This window comes from Vespula pensylvanica, chromosome 3, assembly GCF_014466175.1.
Source record: "Vespula pensylvanica isolate Volc-1 chromosome 3, ASM1446617v1, whole genome shotgun sequence".
Lineage (NCBI taxonomy): Eukaryota > Metazoa > Arthropoda > Insecta > Hymenoptera > Vespidae > Vespula > Vespula pensylvanica.
This window is the reverse complement of record NC_057687.1, coordinates 3,805,581-3,824,310: the sequence shown is the minus strand read 5'-3', so window position 1 is coordinate 3,824,310 and position 18,730 is coordinate 3,805,581. Positions and strand designations below refer to the sequence as shown.

The window sequence follows — 18,730 nt, the reverse complement described above, 5'->3', positions numbered from 1 at the left end:
ATATTACAGTTTACACTATAGTATAAAAAACGTATTTCTCTTAAGTTATAAAAAATATATTGGTAGAAATGACGATATTAGTCAATATTTATAATATATAATACTACTTATAAATTAGCTGTTTAAACTAATTTATTATAGTATATTTCAAGTAAATATTACTTATTATTAATTTTAATATATAAATTTTAATACACTATATTTCCGAGTTAAGTTCATACAATTTCTTAAATAATGACCAATCAGCGTGAATTATATAACACATGCGCAATAATCGTATTCAAGCCAACATTATAGTTTCCTATCTACTTAATAATAATGAACTTTGACTGTAAGTATTGGCATCTGTGTGATTATTAATGAAAGATTTGTTATCGTTTCATTCTGGAATGTAATCATGATTCGTTTAATATCATTTCAAGTATAAACTTAATATTATCTAAAAAATTATACAAACATTTTTTATATCAATTTTTGTCAATAACCTATATTACTTTACTTCGTTTTAAAATGTCCGTAATGGAGGAAAAAGAAAGTAATTTGTTAGAAAAAAATAAACTAAAAACTGATACAGGACAAGATACATCATATGTAAGTTTGTTTGAACGTAAATAGTAGTAATTAAAATTATTATTAATAAACTTTCTAGTAATCCCTATATTACATATTACAGTATTCAAACAGGCCATCAGATTTGTCCATTGGAAGTAGTAGAGATAGTCGTAGTGTTTCAAATAATGAGAAAGCAGATAATGCTATATTAGTTGCTGAACATTACAATGCAATTGAAGAAACACATCTTTCACAAAGGAATCAGAGTCGCATTGTGTACATGAGAAACTTTAATAATTGGATCAAGAGTATGCTTATAAGTAAGTATGTTTTCTTTATTATTTAACATGATTTTAAAATATATTTTTTTTCTATTAATATATATGTATTTCTTCTTTCTTCATAGATGAATATTTAACTTTAACTAAAATAAAACAAATCAAAAATCATAACAGCCCATTGAAGGTACTTGATATGTGTTGCGGTAAAGGAGGAGATCTTCTTAAATGGAAAAAAGGAGAGATTAGTCACTTAATCTGTGCTGATATAGCTGAAATATCAATAGAACAGTGTAAAAATCGATATAGTGATATTTTAAACAAAAGTTCCAAAGTAAGGGGATTTGCACCCATTTTTACTGCTGAATTTATTGCAGCAGACTGTACAAAGGTATTTAGTTGTTAAAATTTTGGGAACTGTTTATACTTGGCTGTAATGAAAGTACTTAGTAATAACATTGTGTTATTTAAAAATTTGATGTTCTATATTATAATTTTGTCAATGGGATTGGTTATAAAAGCGAGTTTTAGGTATGCCTAAGAGAAAAATACAAGGATGTTACTATACAATTTGATCTTGTGAGCTGTCAGTTTGCATTTCATTATAGTTTTGAATCACTATCGCAAGCAGAATGTATGCTTCGAAATGCAAGTGAATGCTTAAGGCCAGGTGGTTATTTTATTGGAACTGTTCCAGATGCTTATGACTTAGTGTATGTATAAATATTATGTTACCTAACCTTAAATAAAATAATATATGTTTGTTATAAATAATAATTAATGGTTAAAATAATATATCTATTTTAAATTAATCTGTAAAATTTTCTTTTAAGTTCTAGATGGCAAAAGTGCGATGGTAACAAGTTTGGAAATGATGTTTATAGCGTAGAATTTTTATGTAAAGATAAGATGAAACCACCTTTCTTTGGTGCTAAATATAATTTTCATCTTGAAGGTGTAGTTAATTGTCCAGAATTTCTTGTTCATCTCCCTACACTCTGCAAATTAGCTTCTAAATTTGGTCTTGAATTAGTAATGTTTGAAAGGTAATATAAATATTACAAAACACGAAATTATGAAATATAATTTTTTTGATTGATAACATTAGTTGTATAACATAATCATGTATTTTTATGTACGCAGATTTGAAACTTATTATGAACGCATGAAGAATGAAGGCAAATCTTTGCTGGGTAAAATGCAAGCTTTGGAAACTTATCCTCCGTACCATGAAAGTCCATTATTGGGACAACCTTTGCAAGATTATCAGCATGCTATAAGTTATATGCAAAATCTACCAGGCCATCGTAAAATTGGCACATTGTCTCAAGCAGAATGGGAAGTCACATGTAAGTAAAAGAAATATGTACTTTAACTAACAAAACATATATTTTGCACGTATTTCTTTGAATTTGTAAACTTTCAATAAACTAATCATTTTTACAGCACTTTATGCAGTATTTGCATTTCAAAAAAAAGAGGTAGACTAGAGTGGAACAAGAGGATGAAAACAACAATGAAGCCATTATAAGGCAGGATAAGTGAAGCTACAAAAGAAGTTCTTTATTTCACGATGAAAATATTTAGAATGGCATTATTACAGGCTTACATAATGCATGATCAATGATTTTATATCATATAAATTATTTTGTTACCATAGAAAAATATATATAATCAGATTTAGTCTCCAATCACAGACATTTTCAATAATGTTTCCTTCAATAGAATTAAGATAAAAATATGTTTCACAATATACAATAATAATAATTTAGTTTCTTCATTCGTATAATAATTGTTTATATATTAAAAAATCTCATGTCATTATACCGATCAAAATATAGATACAAATTCCATGGTATATCTTACAATGAGTTTTTGTAGCCAGAAACAAATAATGACTTCAGTATTAAACGCATCTTCGATAAAACATGAAAATAATATTTTTGAAATATCTCTCCAATTCTTCCACATTATCATCCTCAAAATCCTTATTTAATGCTAATCCTTTAGATACTTAAAATCGTAACGTTCGATAAAAGGAAATATTAAAGAAAATATTGAAAACAAGATTGAAAGGTAAAATCAGCGATAATGAAATATAAATTATGAGCGTGTAAAAAAATCTAACCTGATTCATCGAAAAACGAAGGAATAACCGTGTGAAAGAAGAAAATAAAGTATATGACGGAAGAAAAAGCGAGTGTGGCATACGTCCGATAGAAAGAAAAGTAATAAATAGGAGGGAGAGAGAATCATCGGATGGAGGGTCATACCGGGGATCGAAGGGGCGGAGTCAGGTAGGTGCATGCGCAATGACGCATTTTTGATACTTAACCGCCGTAGTGTCTTGCTCTTCTATGCTAGTGAGGACTCTGTAGACAAAGTCACGCACGAAGCGTATAGTTGTAGCCGAGTCAGTACTCTGTGTGAGTGCGTTCCCGGTGCTCTTCTCCTTCTGTTAGCTCTCGCGCTGCCAGAGTCTATCAGCCGTAAGCTTCGATACGGCAAGAAATGGATCTCGAGCAGCCGATATCGGAAGCGAATTCCAATCTGGTAAGTTGTGATTTCATATATTCTAAAAAAATTACTTAAACGTACGTGCATTGTTTCTCAATTTGTCCTCGTTTAACGGGACTTTTCTCTTGGTAATACCTATCGAGGATGGACGCGGAATTTTTCTAAGTCCCAAAATGGCGTCTGCGACTAAGTCCAACTTTATCATGAGCGAGCGACTCGTCCAGACGTTAAGTCCAACGATAAGTTATGCATTTTCCTTAGGACTTTTATATTTTTTTTCGAATGATCATCGTATATAATTTTGCTCGAATGGTTGAAAACAATTTTTTTTTTTTTTGTTTTCTTTCAGGAAAGACGGTCGAAGGAAAACAGTAGCGTTGTGGGTAATCATAATGGTGAGTTGATTTATTCGCAACTGTAGTACGCGTATTCTCTTTCACGAGAGATCATGAAATTCAGCCGATTTAGGAGACAAACAGTCGAGTTCCGATGCGACGGGAAGCGAACGGAGCAACTTATCCTGCCAACGACCCAAGCGCTCGGACACGTGTTTCCACTCTGAGGAAGCCTTCGAAACTTACAATTTTTATATCGAAGATGTGAACTTCATTTTTTTCCGTTTGTTTTCTTTTTCATTTTTCTTTCTCACATCACATTTTATTACCGTCGAGAGTAAAAACAGCTTTTTACACGTTTCCGAGCTTAACGAGTCGAGACAAGTTGTTTGTACTCTCTGAAAGAAATTGAGTATGATCGGAAATGAAAGTCTCGATCGTGTACGTACACGTATGGTGGTATATATTGCCAACATAGTTGGCTATATATAATAGGTGCTATGTAATATATTAATCGTAGAAAATTATTTATGTTCTATTTTATTACGAAGATAAATAAAATTAGATAGTTATGAGATAAAATGTTTAAAGTTTTGATGTATTACAAAATTTAAATGTATATTATATTAAATATTATTTTTTCTATGTCAATACATGCATATAAGTTGTTTTAGTTTTATAATGATGATCAGTAAGCTTACATTTATATTATACAAAAAGAAGGATTTAAATATAAAAAATAATTAAGTTATATAAATGATATAAGAAAGAAAATTATTTATATTGATTGAATGTGAATTTTATTTTATTTTATAGTAATGATGATTATTGTTTTTATATTTATAAAAGAGCAAATGCATTTTCCATGTAAATAGGTTATGTATATAACTTATATTTATTTCTGTTTATTTATATTTTTATATAATGATGTAAAGACTTAAATATAATCCAAGTACAACTTACAAAATTTATATTTTTTGTTTAGATGCTCATATGAATGGCATGTCTAATGGATTTGATAGAAAAAGGGAACATAAATCTGAACATAAAGATAAAGAAAAGGAGCGATCTCATAAATCAGAACATAGGGATAAAGACAGGAGTAAAGAAAAAGAAAAGAGTCACAAAAGTGATCACAGAGAGAAAGATAAAGATAGGCATAGACATAGTTCTAGTTCCTCCAAAGATAAGGAAAAGCATGATAGTAGTAGCAAGGATAAAGACAAGGAGAAAAAAAGTGGTTCGTCAACGAGCAAAGAAAAAGATCATAAGCATAGTGGGTCGTCATCTAGTAAAGATAAAGAAAAAGACAGAAGTAAAGACAAGGATCATCATCATAAATCTAGTTCGAGTTCAAAAGAAAAAGACAGGTATTAAAAGAGGAAAAAGGAAAAATGTTTTTCATATATTTTAGGAAAAAAACATTATATATGTTTTTTTATAAATTTATTTCAGATATCATAATGTTTCCAAGGATAAAGAGAGTTCCAATAAAGATAAAGAAAGTTCAAGGAGCAAAGAGAAGGACAAACATAGGCATAATTCATTGAGTTCAAATTCTCGCGAGAAGGATAAAGATAGAGATTCTGCAAAGGATAAAGAAAAAGATAAGAAACATTCATCAGAAAAGGATAAGGAAAGACATTCCACTTCTCATTCTGGAGACAAAGAGAAACATCGTTCTTCTGATAGAGAAAAGGATAAACACAGTTCATCCACTAAGGATAAACATCGTCATGAAAAAGATAAAGATCGTCATAGGCACGAGAAAGAAAAATGTAGGTTATATTATGCTTTGAACAAATAATTGATTGTTTTCTCTATGTCTCTTATATTTTAAAATTTATAGCTAAACATCGAGAAGAAAAAGATAAAAAGGAGAAAGAAAAAGATGAAGTTAGAAATAAGGAAGATGTAGATGTAAAACCCAATCATCTTATAAATGAAAGTTTTTGTTATAATCATGATATAAAACCAGACATAAAAGAGGTAAAATAGAAATTGCTTCCTTTTTTCTTTTTTTTTTTTTTTTTTTCTTTTTATATCTCATTAACATATTGTATCGATATGTATTAGGAACAAGTATCTCAAATGGAGCAAGATGAAGATGATGATGATAGTGGCGAGGAACCACATCTTTTTATCAAGGAAGAGGAAGATGAAGATGAACCTATTAAAGATGAAGCTAGTATGGATTCAACAGATGGGAATGATACAAGACTCTCAGACCTTCATAATACAACGCTTAAAACTGAAGAAGAATCTGAGGAAGATCTACCATTGGTAAACATATTATTCTTAATTTAAATACTAAAATATATATACATAAATGCATTTTGTTCAATTTATGTGATAATATTTACAATAGATTTTATGTACTCTATAAAGAAATAGATTACTTCTAACAATTTATTTTCTATAATATCAATGACATAAATATTATTAACTTGTGTATAGTTTGCAAGATCAAGATCAACACCAAATATTAAAAGAAAAATTGAATCAGATGATGAAGAAGAAGTTCCACTTTCTACACGCAAAAAAGCCAAGAAAACTGGCTCAAAAATAAAAAAAAAGAAACGGAAACATGAAGACGAAGAATCTGAAGTAGAAGAGGTAGATTATTCGTTGATTTTTTTTTCATAATATATACACACGCATTATATATATTTATATCACCAAATAAATATTATCTCATAGAAACCAAAGAAGAAAAGTAACAAACCTATAAAAGGCGAAACAACTAGTCCTAGAAAGAAGAAGCAAGAAGAAGAGCAAGATGTTTGGAAATGGTAAAATATGTGTTATATTTTTTCGAACTTGTTTGGCTTAGTTCTTGGTGTATGATCATGTGTTCACTTAACCTCTTTCTGTTGTATTTCCTTCCTGTATATTTAATCTCGCGCAATCAATTTTAGTGAATATGAAAATATTGATTTAACTGTTGATTTGAAATGAAACGATTTATACATGCATTGACGCTATATTCAGTAAAAATTCTGTGTAATTATAGCCGTAATTACAAGAAATTTAAATGTTCTAATGTGCAACCTCTTTTAAGGTTATGTTTCTTATTTTGTTTTATTTATTGAAGCATAGATTTTTGTTTACATTATTGTCTTGAATTATTAAAGAATTACAACTTGTTTTAAATAATGAAATAATAACAAAATATTATTTCAGGTGGGAAGAAGAAAAGAAAAATGATGGAACAAAATGGACTTTTTTGGAACACAAAGGACCAGTTTTTGCACCTCCATATGAACCACTTCCTCCTAATGTTAAATTTTATTATAATAATAAAGAGATGAAATTAAGTGAAGGTGCAGAAGAAGTTGCAACATTTTATGCACGCATGTTGGATCATGATTATACAACCAAGGAAGCATTTAATAATAATTTCTTTCATGATTGGCGAGAAGTAATGACAGAATCTGAAAGAAATAAAATTGTTGATTTGAGCAAATGTAATTTTAAAGAATTGCATGCATATTTTGTTCAGAAAAGTGAAGAAAGAAAAGCAATGTCAAAAGAAGAAAAAAAGAAAATAAAAGAGCAAAATGAAGAAATTCAAAAAGAATACGGTTTCTGTATCATTGATGGACACAAAGAAAAAATAGGTAATTTTAAAATAGAACCTCCAGGACTTTTTAGAGGTCGGGGAGAACATCCAAAAATGGGAAAGTTAAAAAAGAGGGTTTTGCCTGAAGATGTTCTCATTAATTGTTCAAAGGATTCTAATATTCCGAAACCACCAGATGGCCATAAGTGGAAGGAAATAAGACACGATCCTAATGTAACTTGGTTAGCTTCTTGGACAGAAAATATTCAAGGACAAGTTAAGTACGTTATGCTTAATCCTTCAAGTAAGTTAAAAGGTGAAAAAGATTGGCAAAAATATGAAACTGCAAGAAAATTAGCAGCATCAATTGATAAAATTCGTGCTGAATATAGAGAAGACTGGAAAAGCAAAGAAATGCGAATTAGACAAAGAGCTGTAGCTTTATATTTTATTGATAAGTTAGCACTTAGAGCTGGTAATGAGAAAGATGAAGATCAAGCAGATACTGTAGGTTGTTGTTCTTTGCGTGTTGAGCATATCACATTGCATGAACAAAAAGATGGAAAAGAATATGTAGTTGTATTTGATTTCTTAGGTAAGAAAAATTGATAGATTGAAAACATTAATGGTAATATTTAATATGTAATAATTCTATACTTCTTTTTTCCATTTTATTTTAGGTAAAGATTCTATAAGATATTATAATGAAGTGCCAGTAGAGAAACGTGTTTTTAAAAATCTACAACTATTCATGGAAAATAAATCTCCTAATGATGATTTATTTGATCGACTTAACACTACAGTCATGAATAAACATTTGAATGAATTAATGGAAGGTCTTACTGCTAAAGTATTTAGGACATACAATGCATCATGGACGTTGCAACAACAATTAGATAAGCTGACAAATCCTGATGACACAGAGGCAGAGAAAATCTTGGCATACAATAGAGCTAATAGAGCCGTTGCTATATTATGTAATCATCAACGTTCTGTGCCAAAAACGCATGCAAAATCTATGGAAAATTTAAAAGCAAAAATAGAGGCTAAAAAAGAAGCTATAACTGAAGCAGAATTACAAGTAAAAGATGCAAAACGTGATGCCAAACATGGCTCAATTAAAGAAAAAGTGTATGTAACATTTTATTTTTAATATTTTCCTTTATATATTGGATTTTGGATCATATTTAGGATGATTATTTAAGTGTTATTTGTCCTTATAGTGTTTATGAGAAGAAAAAGAAAACATTAGAACGTTTGAAGGAACAGCTGACGAAATTAGAGGTTCAAGCAACTGATAGAGAAGAAAATAAAGAGATTGCATTAGGAACCTCCAAACTTAACTATTTAGATCCAAGAATTTCTGTTGCATGGTAAATATTAGAATTTTATAATGGTATACAGTGCACATTTCAGATAAAAAGATATTATTATAAAGTGATTATTCTTTATTTAGGTGCAAGAAGCATAACGTCCCAATTGAAAAAATTTATAATAAAACTCAAAGGGATAAGTTCAGATGGGCGATAGACATGGCTGGACCAGACTATGTCTTTTAACCCCATAAAACACTGCTTTTATGTAACGACATATTTTTCGTTAAGAGTATTTAGTGAATTTCTGTTTTATTAGGGAAATACAAGAATGATATAATTTTTTGTATTTACATAAATAAATATAAGAACAGCTGGACACATTTTATATAGAATATTAAAATTGTAGTGAAGAGACTTGATATTCAGTATATAATTAATACTTAATAGCAGTATCAAATCGATCGCCTGGCAATCATGCATAAAAATTTTAGCGATCGTTGTATATCTGCGTATAACGTTCAATTAGTCTCGTAAATAATCAAGAAAAAATGAATAGTTTGATAAATAAAAAAGTAAGATATATTAGGTGACAATTTCTTATGCGTGTGAATTAGACAAATATCAAATTTGTGCGGAGTCTAAATTTAGAGGACATTTCGGACGCTTTTATAAGATAATCTTTTTTTAACCTCTAAGTTTAGATGAATATTTTATGTATGGGCTGTAGCACTGTAAATAGTATATTGTCGAAAATGTTGACAGCCACAATTAATTAAGTGCATCAAACTTATGTAAATGCAGCTATCAAATAGACAATTTATATTTCTTTTCTTCATTTGATTTTTTTGTACATATATAATGTCATTTCAAGTCATTAACATTTTCTTATTATGAATTAGAAAAGTAGAGTTTAGTAGAACAAGCTAACTTTTTTGGTATAAATGACATCATTTAGAATGCAAAATTGCTCTGCAAATTCGATTTGCATATAATCCTTTAAAGGAATTATTGGTATGGCGATCTATTTAAATAAATTATCGCTTTTGCGATCTATGTTTTATAAAAAAGAAAAAAAGAAAAAAAACGTAGATTATCATAAATGTGAACATAATGTATGCCTGTATGATTAATTTTTCACATCATTTGTATACGTGATATTATGCACAATGGTGACAATGATTCTAGAAAATACATTGACTGCAATGCATGAAAACATTATTTATACTTCATAGCCCATTGATAAAAATAAGTTTTACTATTTAACGTTGGAAGTGTTCTTTTCATGTGACCTAATGTAGTTAAGTGACATTGTGTATTTACATAAATGTAGCATATATGTGTCACTCATATTTTACAAGATTATATCGTAAAACGTCATGTTTTCATACTTATTTGTATTAAAAAAAAATTCCATAATTTAAACTTGATAGATGTTGATATCTGGATAACAGATAATGGGACTCAAGTAATGATGATTGTAAAAGACTTTCTTAATTTGTTTTGATGAAAAGAGCATCTTATTTAAACAGAGTTGATATAGGACTAATTATCTCAAAATATTTTTTTCTTTTTAAACAATTAAGCAAAGTTAGTTACTTATAATTTATCTAAGCAGCAGATTGCAATATACAAATGGTATTATATGGAATAAATGGAACAATTTTGCAAATTCCTATTTTAAAAAGTGTGGCAATGTGTCAATATATATCTTAAACATATAGGAAATATTTTCTCAATTTAAGTAACTATGTATTAGCAATTCTGACTCTGCAGAACTGCCAATTTATTTGTTATTAATTATGTATTAATTAGTCTGATAAGTCATACATAACAGTTTCTCGAAATACATGTACATTCTATTGTTACTTCTTATATTTAATCATTATATTTAATCATTAATTGCACACATAGATAGTAACCGTTTATACGTTATTTCGTATTTAATGTCATCAAGTATAAGGATTCTTTTTAATATAATATTATTAAATAGAGAGAGGGACTGCTTATGTACACTTCAGACTAAAATATTTCTTTAGATTAATTTGTATATGGATATAGATAATATTACATTACTTAATCATAGATGTTGGAAAAATATTGCAATATAGGAGAACACTGTCAGGACAAATTATAAAATGCAATCAGTGTATAGATTTCCGATTCTATGTACACAATAATATATAATATAAAATTTTTAACTTTTACAAAACATAAGAATATAATTGACGTTCAAAATACAGCCGAGCCTGCACAAATTAAAAGTGTAGGTCTTGAATGTGCATCTTTGAACATTATCAATCATTTCTGTACAATACTGAACTAATAAAAAACTACAGTATTGAAAGAAACAGGTTGTATTCATTAAATTCATTCAATATAATAAACGGAAAAAATACATGATACTAAGCAATATAAATCCATATGTACTATTATATTGTCATATTCGCAAATAATAATATAGAAAATTTTTAATATTTATCTGTAACAGAAATCAGTAAAAATATGTATTATCTCTTATTTTATTATTTCATTATTAAATGTCGAAGTATAATTAAATACTAATGATGTAGCTAAGATTTGTAAAATTAAATTAACATGTCTTACTATATTCCTTTATAATAATTTATTTAAAATAAGTGCATCAAGTTTATAATAAATATTAAATAGTGTAAAAACTTATAAACAAAGCATTATAATTACTATGCAGCATGATTACATTGCGTACTATAAAGGTACGATAAATGGTACTCATTTATCTCGCTATATATTATATATTTACTATATTTATAAAAGAGAGATAATTTTCATTCTCTGGTAACATGATAATATTAATACTAATTTTTGAGGATTACTTCAGATACATTGAAATATTTTAGTACGTTGACATAATCAGTACTGCAAGTACAATTAGCATTTTAGTTTATAAAATGTAAAATCTGTATAATGACTATAAACATTTTGGTTGATGTGTCAGAGCAGAATAATTACTATATCAATAAACTCTGTTTCTACGTATTTTTCATTATACATGATAAATAGACTAGACTATGATAAATCACTATTCTGTATGATCATCTTTTCTTTGCATAGCAAGAAAATATGTATTCACAGAAACAAAGATATTTCTACTTTCTATTCACAGACAAATTGCAACAATGCAGATTTTGATTTGTTTATCTAAAGAAGATTTACACGATATAATTTGTATACATATTCTGCTGATACAAGAACAGTTGCAAATATGATCTCAGTTAATAGTACAAAATTGATGTGTAAATCATATAATGTCATCATTGTAATTAACGAACTACTACTATATTGTCAATAAACAAGATAAAAATAGTAAGAAAAGAAATAACATAAACACACAAAGTATTGCCATTTCTCATTATTATACACAAAATTTCGTTAGATTATATTGATTTACATATAAAAAATTTCTGTTTTTAATATATTTTGTTTATATTAAACAAATATCATAGTGATTTAATGATACAGCAATACTCGTGTTAACAAGCTTTAATGATGCAAGAATTAAACAACAAAGAATATAGAAACAATCACGTGATATATATTTGTAATTGAAAACTATTTTTAATATCTTTTGTATTTAATTTTCCATTGTAATTAGTTTGACATGGTCCCAGCCAGTCCACATTAATAGCTTTTTTTAATAGTATTACTAACAGATGACAATTCAAGTTAGATTTGATATTTATTACAAATCTAAATTGTGTCATATATCTAATTTGTGTCATAATTATGACCAACTAATTGTGAATTTTTATTATTTATAGAACTTTGCATTGTTCTGATACATCTGTACCAAGCATAAATGCTTTGTAAGATTCAAAATTGCATTTGTATATAAGAAGATCATACTATTAGTATAATTACATCTACGTGATTTCATTGTAATGAAATGTTGAATGATGAAAATTTTCTGCAAAATTTCCATAAAATCACAATACATATTTTAGTACAATTGCAGAAGTACATGTATCTGACAGTTGTTTTTTGTTACTGCCATCATATAAATTATCACAATGCATTCGCAAGAAGGCACGAGATAAATTGGAAGATTTTGTTTCTCTATGTGCAATGTATATAAGCATGATTTGAAAATATAATCTCACTCAGGATCTGTTTCTCCTTCACCAGCAGGTAATATTGCAATGACACCAGCTGCTGCTACTTTTGCTTTGTATGTCTCCGGTTCGAACCAGCGAATCGGTGCCTGTGAAGGTTACATAAATTAATATAAAATTATTACTATATTTAAAAACCATTGTAGGACAAAAAATATATTCTTACCTGTAAATGATACTAAAAGCAGCATGCTTTAAATTTACTAAATGTTATGCTGCCAATGCAAGTATGATCATGCTATTTCAAGAACTTATTCAGAACATTTTTGTATTATAATTATGTTTTTAATTTGTACATATATGTATAGTTTAAACAGTATAGAGAGTTCTAAATATATTATAATTAAAAAATGAAGTGAATCAATATTTTTTCACTTCATTTTTATTCATAAATTATGAAACAACGATATAATTTTATTACAAATACATAATATATAATTTGTTATTGTCATAAAATTATTATACTTTAAAGTTTAATTTATTATTATGGAAATTTTAGGTTTTATATAATATTACACGCATTATTAATTTCATTTTTAATATCTTTCATACTGGATACAAGCATTTACTTTTATTATAAACATTAAAAAATCTTCAAGCAATAATTATAATAAGAAACAACAAAATTTTATAATCTCAGTAAATAATATTCATCATAGAATACAAGATAAAAAACAGAAATGTAAAGTATTTACTGTTTTATAATCAGTCTTAATTTAGCCACAGAAGTTTATTATAACTTACGTCAAATCTAGCCTAATATTATTTACTAAATTGAGTAATACCTGCAGCAATTTTATGATGATTTCTTATCGACATTACACAACCAAGCATCAAATAGAGATACTATGAGATATAACAAAAGTATAAATTTGAGTATTAATAACATAATAAAATAATATTAATGTTAACATGTTAAATTCAATAATAGTATTTTAAAAGCAAAAAGCTCATTAACAATGATATTAATCAAATAAAGTTAACAAGAACAATATTTTGAATTACTTTACTTTTATGAAAAATGACTTAAATATGATACTTTGGCAATTATTTTCATGGTAATATAAAGAATCTATTTAAGTATCTAATGTATTACATTATGTAATAATATATAATATATGATATAACGTATATTACATATTATTCTACATATAGAATGTGCATCAAAACATAACACAAAAGTGTCGATCTCGTCTTATTGTTAATTTCACTTTCTTGTTATAGAAAAAATAATCTATGCATAAAGAGTATTGATATATTAAATATTAGTCATCTTGCAAGCAAGATTAGCATTAAAAATGGTGCACATTAGATGATTAGCATTACTATCACAGACGTCTACCTTACGAACAATATTCGGGCATTCCTTTTGTATACGAGCCCAATCTGCAGGAGGCCGTTTTGCATAAGGGCCTGTGGAACATAGCAGCAGGAACTCATAAGTGAGTTCTCTGATTTCTGGATCTGAAATTTTTTTTCAAATCATTTGATTATAATAACTTTTTTTTTTTAAGAAATATTAAACGGATTATTTAAACAGTTTTAAACTCTAATTAAATACCTTGATCAGATGATTGAAGTTCTGTAGCAAGATGTGATTTATATGTTTCTTCACTTTCTGAAGTAGCTGCACTATCCATACTTAATTCTCGTCCTAATGAAACGGTATTACTTGGAGTTAATGGTGTTTGTGATAAATTGTTATCAGATGAAACAGGTTTTTCATCAAAAGTAAAATATTCTATTCCACTTCCAAATTGCTCAGAATCTCCTAAGAAATATTCATCCAGTACTAACTTTGCAGTCTAAGAAAAGTAAAAAAATACAATATTAAGTATACACAAAAAAGTGTATAATAGTGTATAAAATACAAATATTATAATAAAAATTCGTACCCTAACAAGATCCAAATTTGTTCCTGTAATTTTAAGGGATTGATTATCGACTGTAACTGTATATTTATATTCGCCAATACTGGCGTCGTTGGTGGAGAAGCTATGAAGGAGTGAACTTCTCAAACGAGAATTCTGTTGTTGGTGTTGTTGCAATCGATTACTTTCTTCAGATGCACTACTATTTAAAGAAGAACTTGAACCTCCTATACCTCCTTTTTCTCCTCCACCTTGCTCCAACCGTACCGGGGATGCATTTCGTTGAATCGTATCCTTTATTAAATCCTTCGCATAACTAGTATAAATTGGCATTATTTAAAAAAGTGTATTAAAAATAATAATTATTTGTATGAATTTTTATAAGTGAAATATATGAACTTACTGTATCTTGTCCTCGGAAGTACCAGTTATTTGGACAAGTCGTTCTTTAGCCCCAGGGTTTACTAAAAAAAAATTTAACTCATTATTATACACATTGTAATTACTAGACTCGGGTACGAGTTTTATTCTATTAATTAAAAACTTTTGTTTTATACTTATACAAGATTGTTAATTACAAGATGGTAACATTTTTAATGCTACAACATATCATATAACTCCAATCAAAAATACAATTAATTATTGGTGTTAAATATAGTTTTAACAATTTCTCTAAGATATATAATAAATACAATGTCATTACAGATTTGTAATTAAATTTGTTGAAATGAATACAATGTGCTACGATCTATAGGTATTATATAACTGGTGCTATTGTCAAAATTTTTAATATTTCAGATAGTAATATAACATTTTTAAATCATTCTTGTGATGGTAATTATATTGCTATGTATGTAACTTTGTTGACAAATTATTATTTCCAGCTTTTACTAATAATATATGTATTTCACAATGATTATAACTCTGATTAATCATTATTCAAAAAGCTGCAGGCACAATGCATGACAGTTATATATTGCATCATTGAACATACAGTGGCACATGCCATGATGATTTGAAGAATAAAGAAATAGTAACAGATTAAGCTTCTGCAGAATGTGTTCAAATTTTCTATATACCTTATATCTGTGACCTTCAGATAACCTTATGTTTTTGACCTTCAAATCAATATATCAATGATTTGAACATCTTGATATCCAAGTCTTGAATGTTGTAATGTAATTAATACTTGGTAGCAACTCACTTGGTAGCGTGCTTGAAATTAATAATTATATTACAGAAAAATAAGTTATATACATATATACCTAAGATGATCACATCAAAGATAAAAAATCATTTTATATAACTTTGTAGTAAATCTAGAATAAAATTTATATTATATAAATGGTAAATAAAAGCAATCAAAACTTTGACATTTTTAGATTAAAACATACATTATGTAGTTATATGGAATGTCTGATATTATCAGAAATCTATATATCTGTTTCATAAAACTATTTGCAAAATTGCAATTGTTCTTAGTAAATGATGCATGTAGTATGCTTGCAATTAAAGATAAATTAGTAATTATCAAACTGCTTGTAAGACATTAGGATTGAATTATTCATAATTGCAATCTAAATACATGTGATTAAACTCACAAATGTTAGAATATTAGGATATGGTAAGGAATTAGGTGTCATCTGATTCATCAAGTATTATTTTTATGATGCACGAGCACAATGCTGATAAGCCAATCGCAGATCATTGCTTTACCTCGCTGGAAGGAGATGATCGTCTGGCTCAGTTCTTCAATCATGTGAACACGACGCCCTTTTATTCCCATCACTGTATTTTTACGTACATAGTTTAAAAATGGATGGAAAAACATAAACTGCACGAAATTAATTTAAATTGCAACTACATTAAAAATTGAATTTGAAAAATTGTAGTCAAAAATTATAATAAAATAACCAAAGTATATAACAAGTAATACTTAAACTAAACTAAAATGGATATTACTTGTTTAAACTAAAAATAGAAAAGAAAATTCCTAAAAAAAGGCCTTTTTCTTAATAGAGCTAACATGATCTCCTCATATAGTACATTTTACTAGCACAAAGTCATATTACCTTATAATTGATATAATATTATGTGATAAATCATAATTTTGATGTTTTGAATAAAACTTTTAGTCAGTTTCATACCATTTTTTAATTTTGATATATAATTATGAATATTAGAAAAGCATGAACTTTATTTACCTTTACCAGAATCACTGTTGCGTATAACAACTTCATCCTTGCAATAATTTTTACCAGGAATCCGAGTAGGCTTTGCAAATTTGCCACTATTTTTTATTACTTCACCAGGACCCAGGATAGAAGTAGCAGTAGGTGAAACTACTGTCAAAGGTGAAGCCAATGGATTCACAAGTGTTTCTAGAGTTCCTTCTGTCTGTAAATATAATTTCAATTTATAAATATGAAATTACAATATAATTAAAAAATAACAAAAATAATTCAAGTACATTATCAAGGTGCGATAATTTATGAGTGTAATATACATCCATAGAGTCTGTGTGACGCCATTGTTTAGCTCTTAATTCTATAAGTTCCAGCAAATGAACCCTAGTCGTCAGATCTAGTCTCTCGTCTTGACTTCCATTCCTTATTGCAACAAAAGCTCTGTCCAGCTGATCTAAATATTACAAGCATTAAAAATTGAAATTATGTAAAGAAATAATGGAAACTTAGATATATAGTTCAATCTTCAAACACAAAAAATATTTAATACAAATTATAAATATACTATCTATTTTTAAATTAATTCAATAATAATATTTAAAAATAAAGATTTTCTCTTTTTCTCTTTTCAATTTCTTTTTAATTTTCTATTATAAAGTATTAAAAAAAAAAAGGAAAATTTAAATAAAAAAACTATACCTTTGTAAATAGCTTCTAGCTGATGTGCATAAAGTTTGAGATGATTACACATTGTAATCACATTCATTTGCAGCGTTTGGTCATGGAAGCCATTAGTTAATTGCATCGTAACATTGTCGATTAAGGACACTATGTCCTCCACTATTAAAAAAATATATAATTTCTTATAATAAACAATAAAAATTACAAAATATTCATATACATAATACTTGTGTATTTATCATATGAATGTTTTTGATATAAAAATAAAACTATAATTATATATTTATATAGTATATAAAATAAAACATTATTAGATTGGAATTAAATTTCAAATATTAAATATGTATATAAAAAAAAGCTTTTGTATTTTAATAAAAATAAAAAGTATAGAGTATACCTGTCGTGATCCGTCCATCGACGGTCGTATGGCGCTGATTAAGTTTGAGTGGCCGAGGTTTTTCGATTTTCTTAATTGTTCGTGCCCTATTCAGTTGTGTCGTGGCCATTGTTTATTACCTTCAAATAATTAACTGTTAATTTAAATTGAATGATATATTCGAAGGCACATTGAGAATGTCAAAGAGTCAACAAATAAACAAAAAAATCTGTGAACTTTTTGTTTTCTTTCTTTTCTTTTTTTTTTTTTTTTTATTTTTTATTTACTTTGCGAATGAATTCAAAAACACTCGTAAAGACTTAATAAAATTTCTATTGGTTTGTAAAGAAATCAATTGTACAAGTTTTATTTTATTTATTGTCAATTATTTTATATTACGAAAGAAAAGGAGTAAAATAAAAAGAGAAATTGTCGAGAAAAGGAAAAATAAATTACACGATCGTTTTTATGCGAAGGCGGCATTTGTGATCTAGTCTTCGTAGTCGACTCTAGACGACGCACTTCTGCGTCGCGCGCGATTTAAAAATAACCGTGAAAAAGAGGAACGCAAGAACGCTTTTGGTTTTAGGAATTAACGATTACGCATGGGAGAAAGAAAGAAACATTCGCTGAATATGATAATTTTGATTGTTGTTCGTATGCTCTCGATAATTATGATATAATATCGATAAAATGTACTCTTTTATGAAGATAGGGTAAGTCGTTGAGGTATACGTAACGATAAAAATAATTTATGCTACAACCATATGTGTGTGAGGCCATGACATGCAGAAGGAAAGAAAGAGAGCGATGCACACGAGAGAGAGAGAGAGAGAGAGGGAAAGCATGCACGATGTAGCGGGAGAGAGAGAGAGAGAGAGAGAGAGAGAGAGAGAGAGAGAGAGAGA

General features: G+C 27.8%; 3 protein-coding genes across 10 annotated transcripts in view; 2 read left to right on the top strand and 1 right to left on the bottom strand.

Moving 5' to 3' along the window:
- Window positions 1-323: 323 nt before the first annotated feature.
- Window positions 324-2,765, top strand: LOC122628129 (mRNA cap guanine-N7 methyltransferase). The gene is made up of 7 exons (XM_043810037.1): window positions 324-591; window positions 674-872; window positions 959-1,221; window positions 1,362-1,543; window positions 1,664-1,876; window positions 1,974-2,179; window positions 2,277-2,765. Exons 1-7 carry the CDS (start codon window positions 511-513, stop codon window positions 2,318-2,320), a joined length of 1,188 nt encoding a protein of 395 aa, XP_043665972.1. The 5' UTR covers window positions 324-510; the 3' UTR covers window positions 2,321-2,765.
- Window positions 2,766-2,916: 151 nt separating this feature from the next.
- LOC122628125 (DNA topoisomerase I, mitochondrial) lies at window positions 2,917-10,908 on the top strand. Its single transcript, XM_043810024.1, has 12 exons — window positions 2,917-3,383; window positions 3,697-3,742; window positions 4,668-5,052; window positions 5,138-5,460; window positions 5,532-5,671; window positions 5,759-5,965; window positions 6,140-6,298; window positions 6,383-6,474; window positions 6,866-7,839; window positions 7,925-8,375; window positions 8,468-8,617; window positions 8,701-10,908. The coding sequence occupies exons 1-12, from the start codon at window positions 3,342-3,344 to the stop codon at window positions 8,801-8,803; spliced, it is 3,072 nt and encodes a 1,023-aa protein (XP_043665959.1). The 5' UTR covers window positions 2,917-3,341; the 3' UTR covers window positions 8,804-10,908.
- Window positions 10,909-11,164: 256 nt separating this feature from the next.
- LOC122628127 (eukaryotic translation initiation factor 4E-binding protein Mextli) overlaps window positions 11,165-18,730 on the bottom strand; it is an 11,569-nt gene continuing 4,003 nt past the window's right edge. For 3 of the 8 annotated variants that reach the window (XM_043810032.1, XM_043810027.1, XM_043810030.1), the window contains exons 2-11: window positions 17,844-17,962; window positions 17,465-17,605; window positions 17,050-17,219; window positions 16,784-16,976; window positions 16,296-16,367; window positions 14,983-15,043; window positions 14,604-14,895; window positions 14,270-14,513; window positions 14,051-14,172; window positions 11,165-12,797 (exon numbers count right to left, since the gene is read on the bottom strand). In XM_043810032.1, coding sequence (XP_043665967.1) covers window positions 12,693-12,797; window positions 14,051-14,172; window positions 14,270-14,513; window positions 14,604-14,895; window positions 14,983-15,043; window positions 16,296-16,367; window positions 16,784-16,976; window positions 17,050-17,219; window positions 17,465-17,605; window positions 17,844-17,952 — 1,509 coding nt within the window. In that variant the 5' untranslated portion in view covers window positions 17,953-17,962 and the 3' untranslated portion in view covers window positions 11,165-12,692. Of the gene's footprint in view, window positions 12,798-13,313; window positions 13,555-13,575; window positions 14,173-14,269; window positions 14,514-14,603; window positions 14,896-14,982; window positions 15,044-16,295; window positions 16,368-16,783; window positions 16,977-17,049; window positions 17,220-17,464; window positions 17,606-17,843; window positions 17,977-18,278; window positions 18,641-18,730 lie in introns of those variants that run through there. The other 5 variants (XM_043810031.1, XM_043810029.1, XM_043810035.1 and 2 more) reach the window with 5 other exon arrangements.

Bases quoted from the DNA above. Each gene is read 5' to 3' on its own strand.
- LOC122628129 (XM_043810037.1), top strand. From the start codon at position 511: ATGTCCGTAATGGAGGAAAAAGAAAGTAATTTGTTAGAAAAAAATAAA. The intron at 873-958 runs GTAAGTATGTTT...CTTTCTTCATAG, and splicing joins GATCAAGAGTATGCTTATAA to ATGAATATTTAACTTTAACT. The intron at 1,877-1,973 runs GTAATATAAATA...TTATGTACGCAG, and splicing joins GAATTAGTAATGTTTGAAAG to ATTTGAAACTTATTATGAAC.
- LOC122628125 (XM_043810024.1), top strand. From the start codon at position 3,342: ATGGATCTCGAGCAGCCGATATCGGAAGCGAATTCCAATCTG. The intron at 5,966-6,139 runs GTAAACATATTA...ACTTGTGTATAG, and splicing joins CTGAGGAAGATCTACCATTG to TTTGCAAGATCAAGATCAAC. The intron at 6,475-6,865 runs GTAAAATATGTG...ATATTATTTCAG, and splicing joins GAGCAAGATGTTTGGAAATG to GTGGGAAGAAGAAAAGAAAA.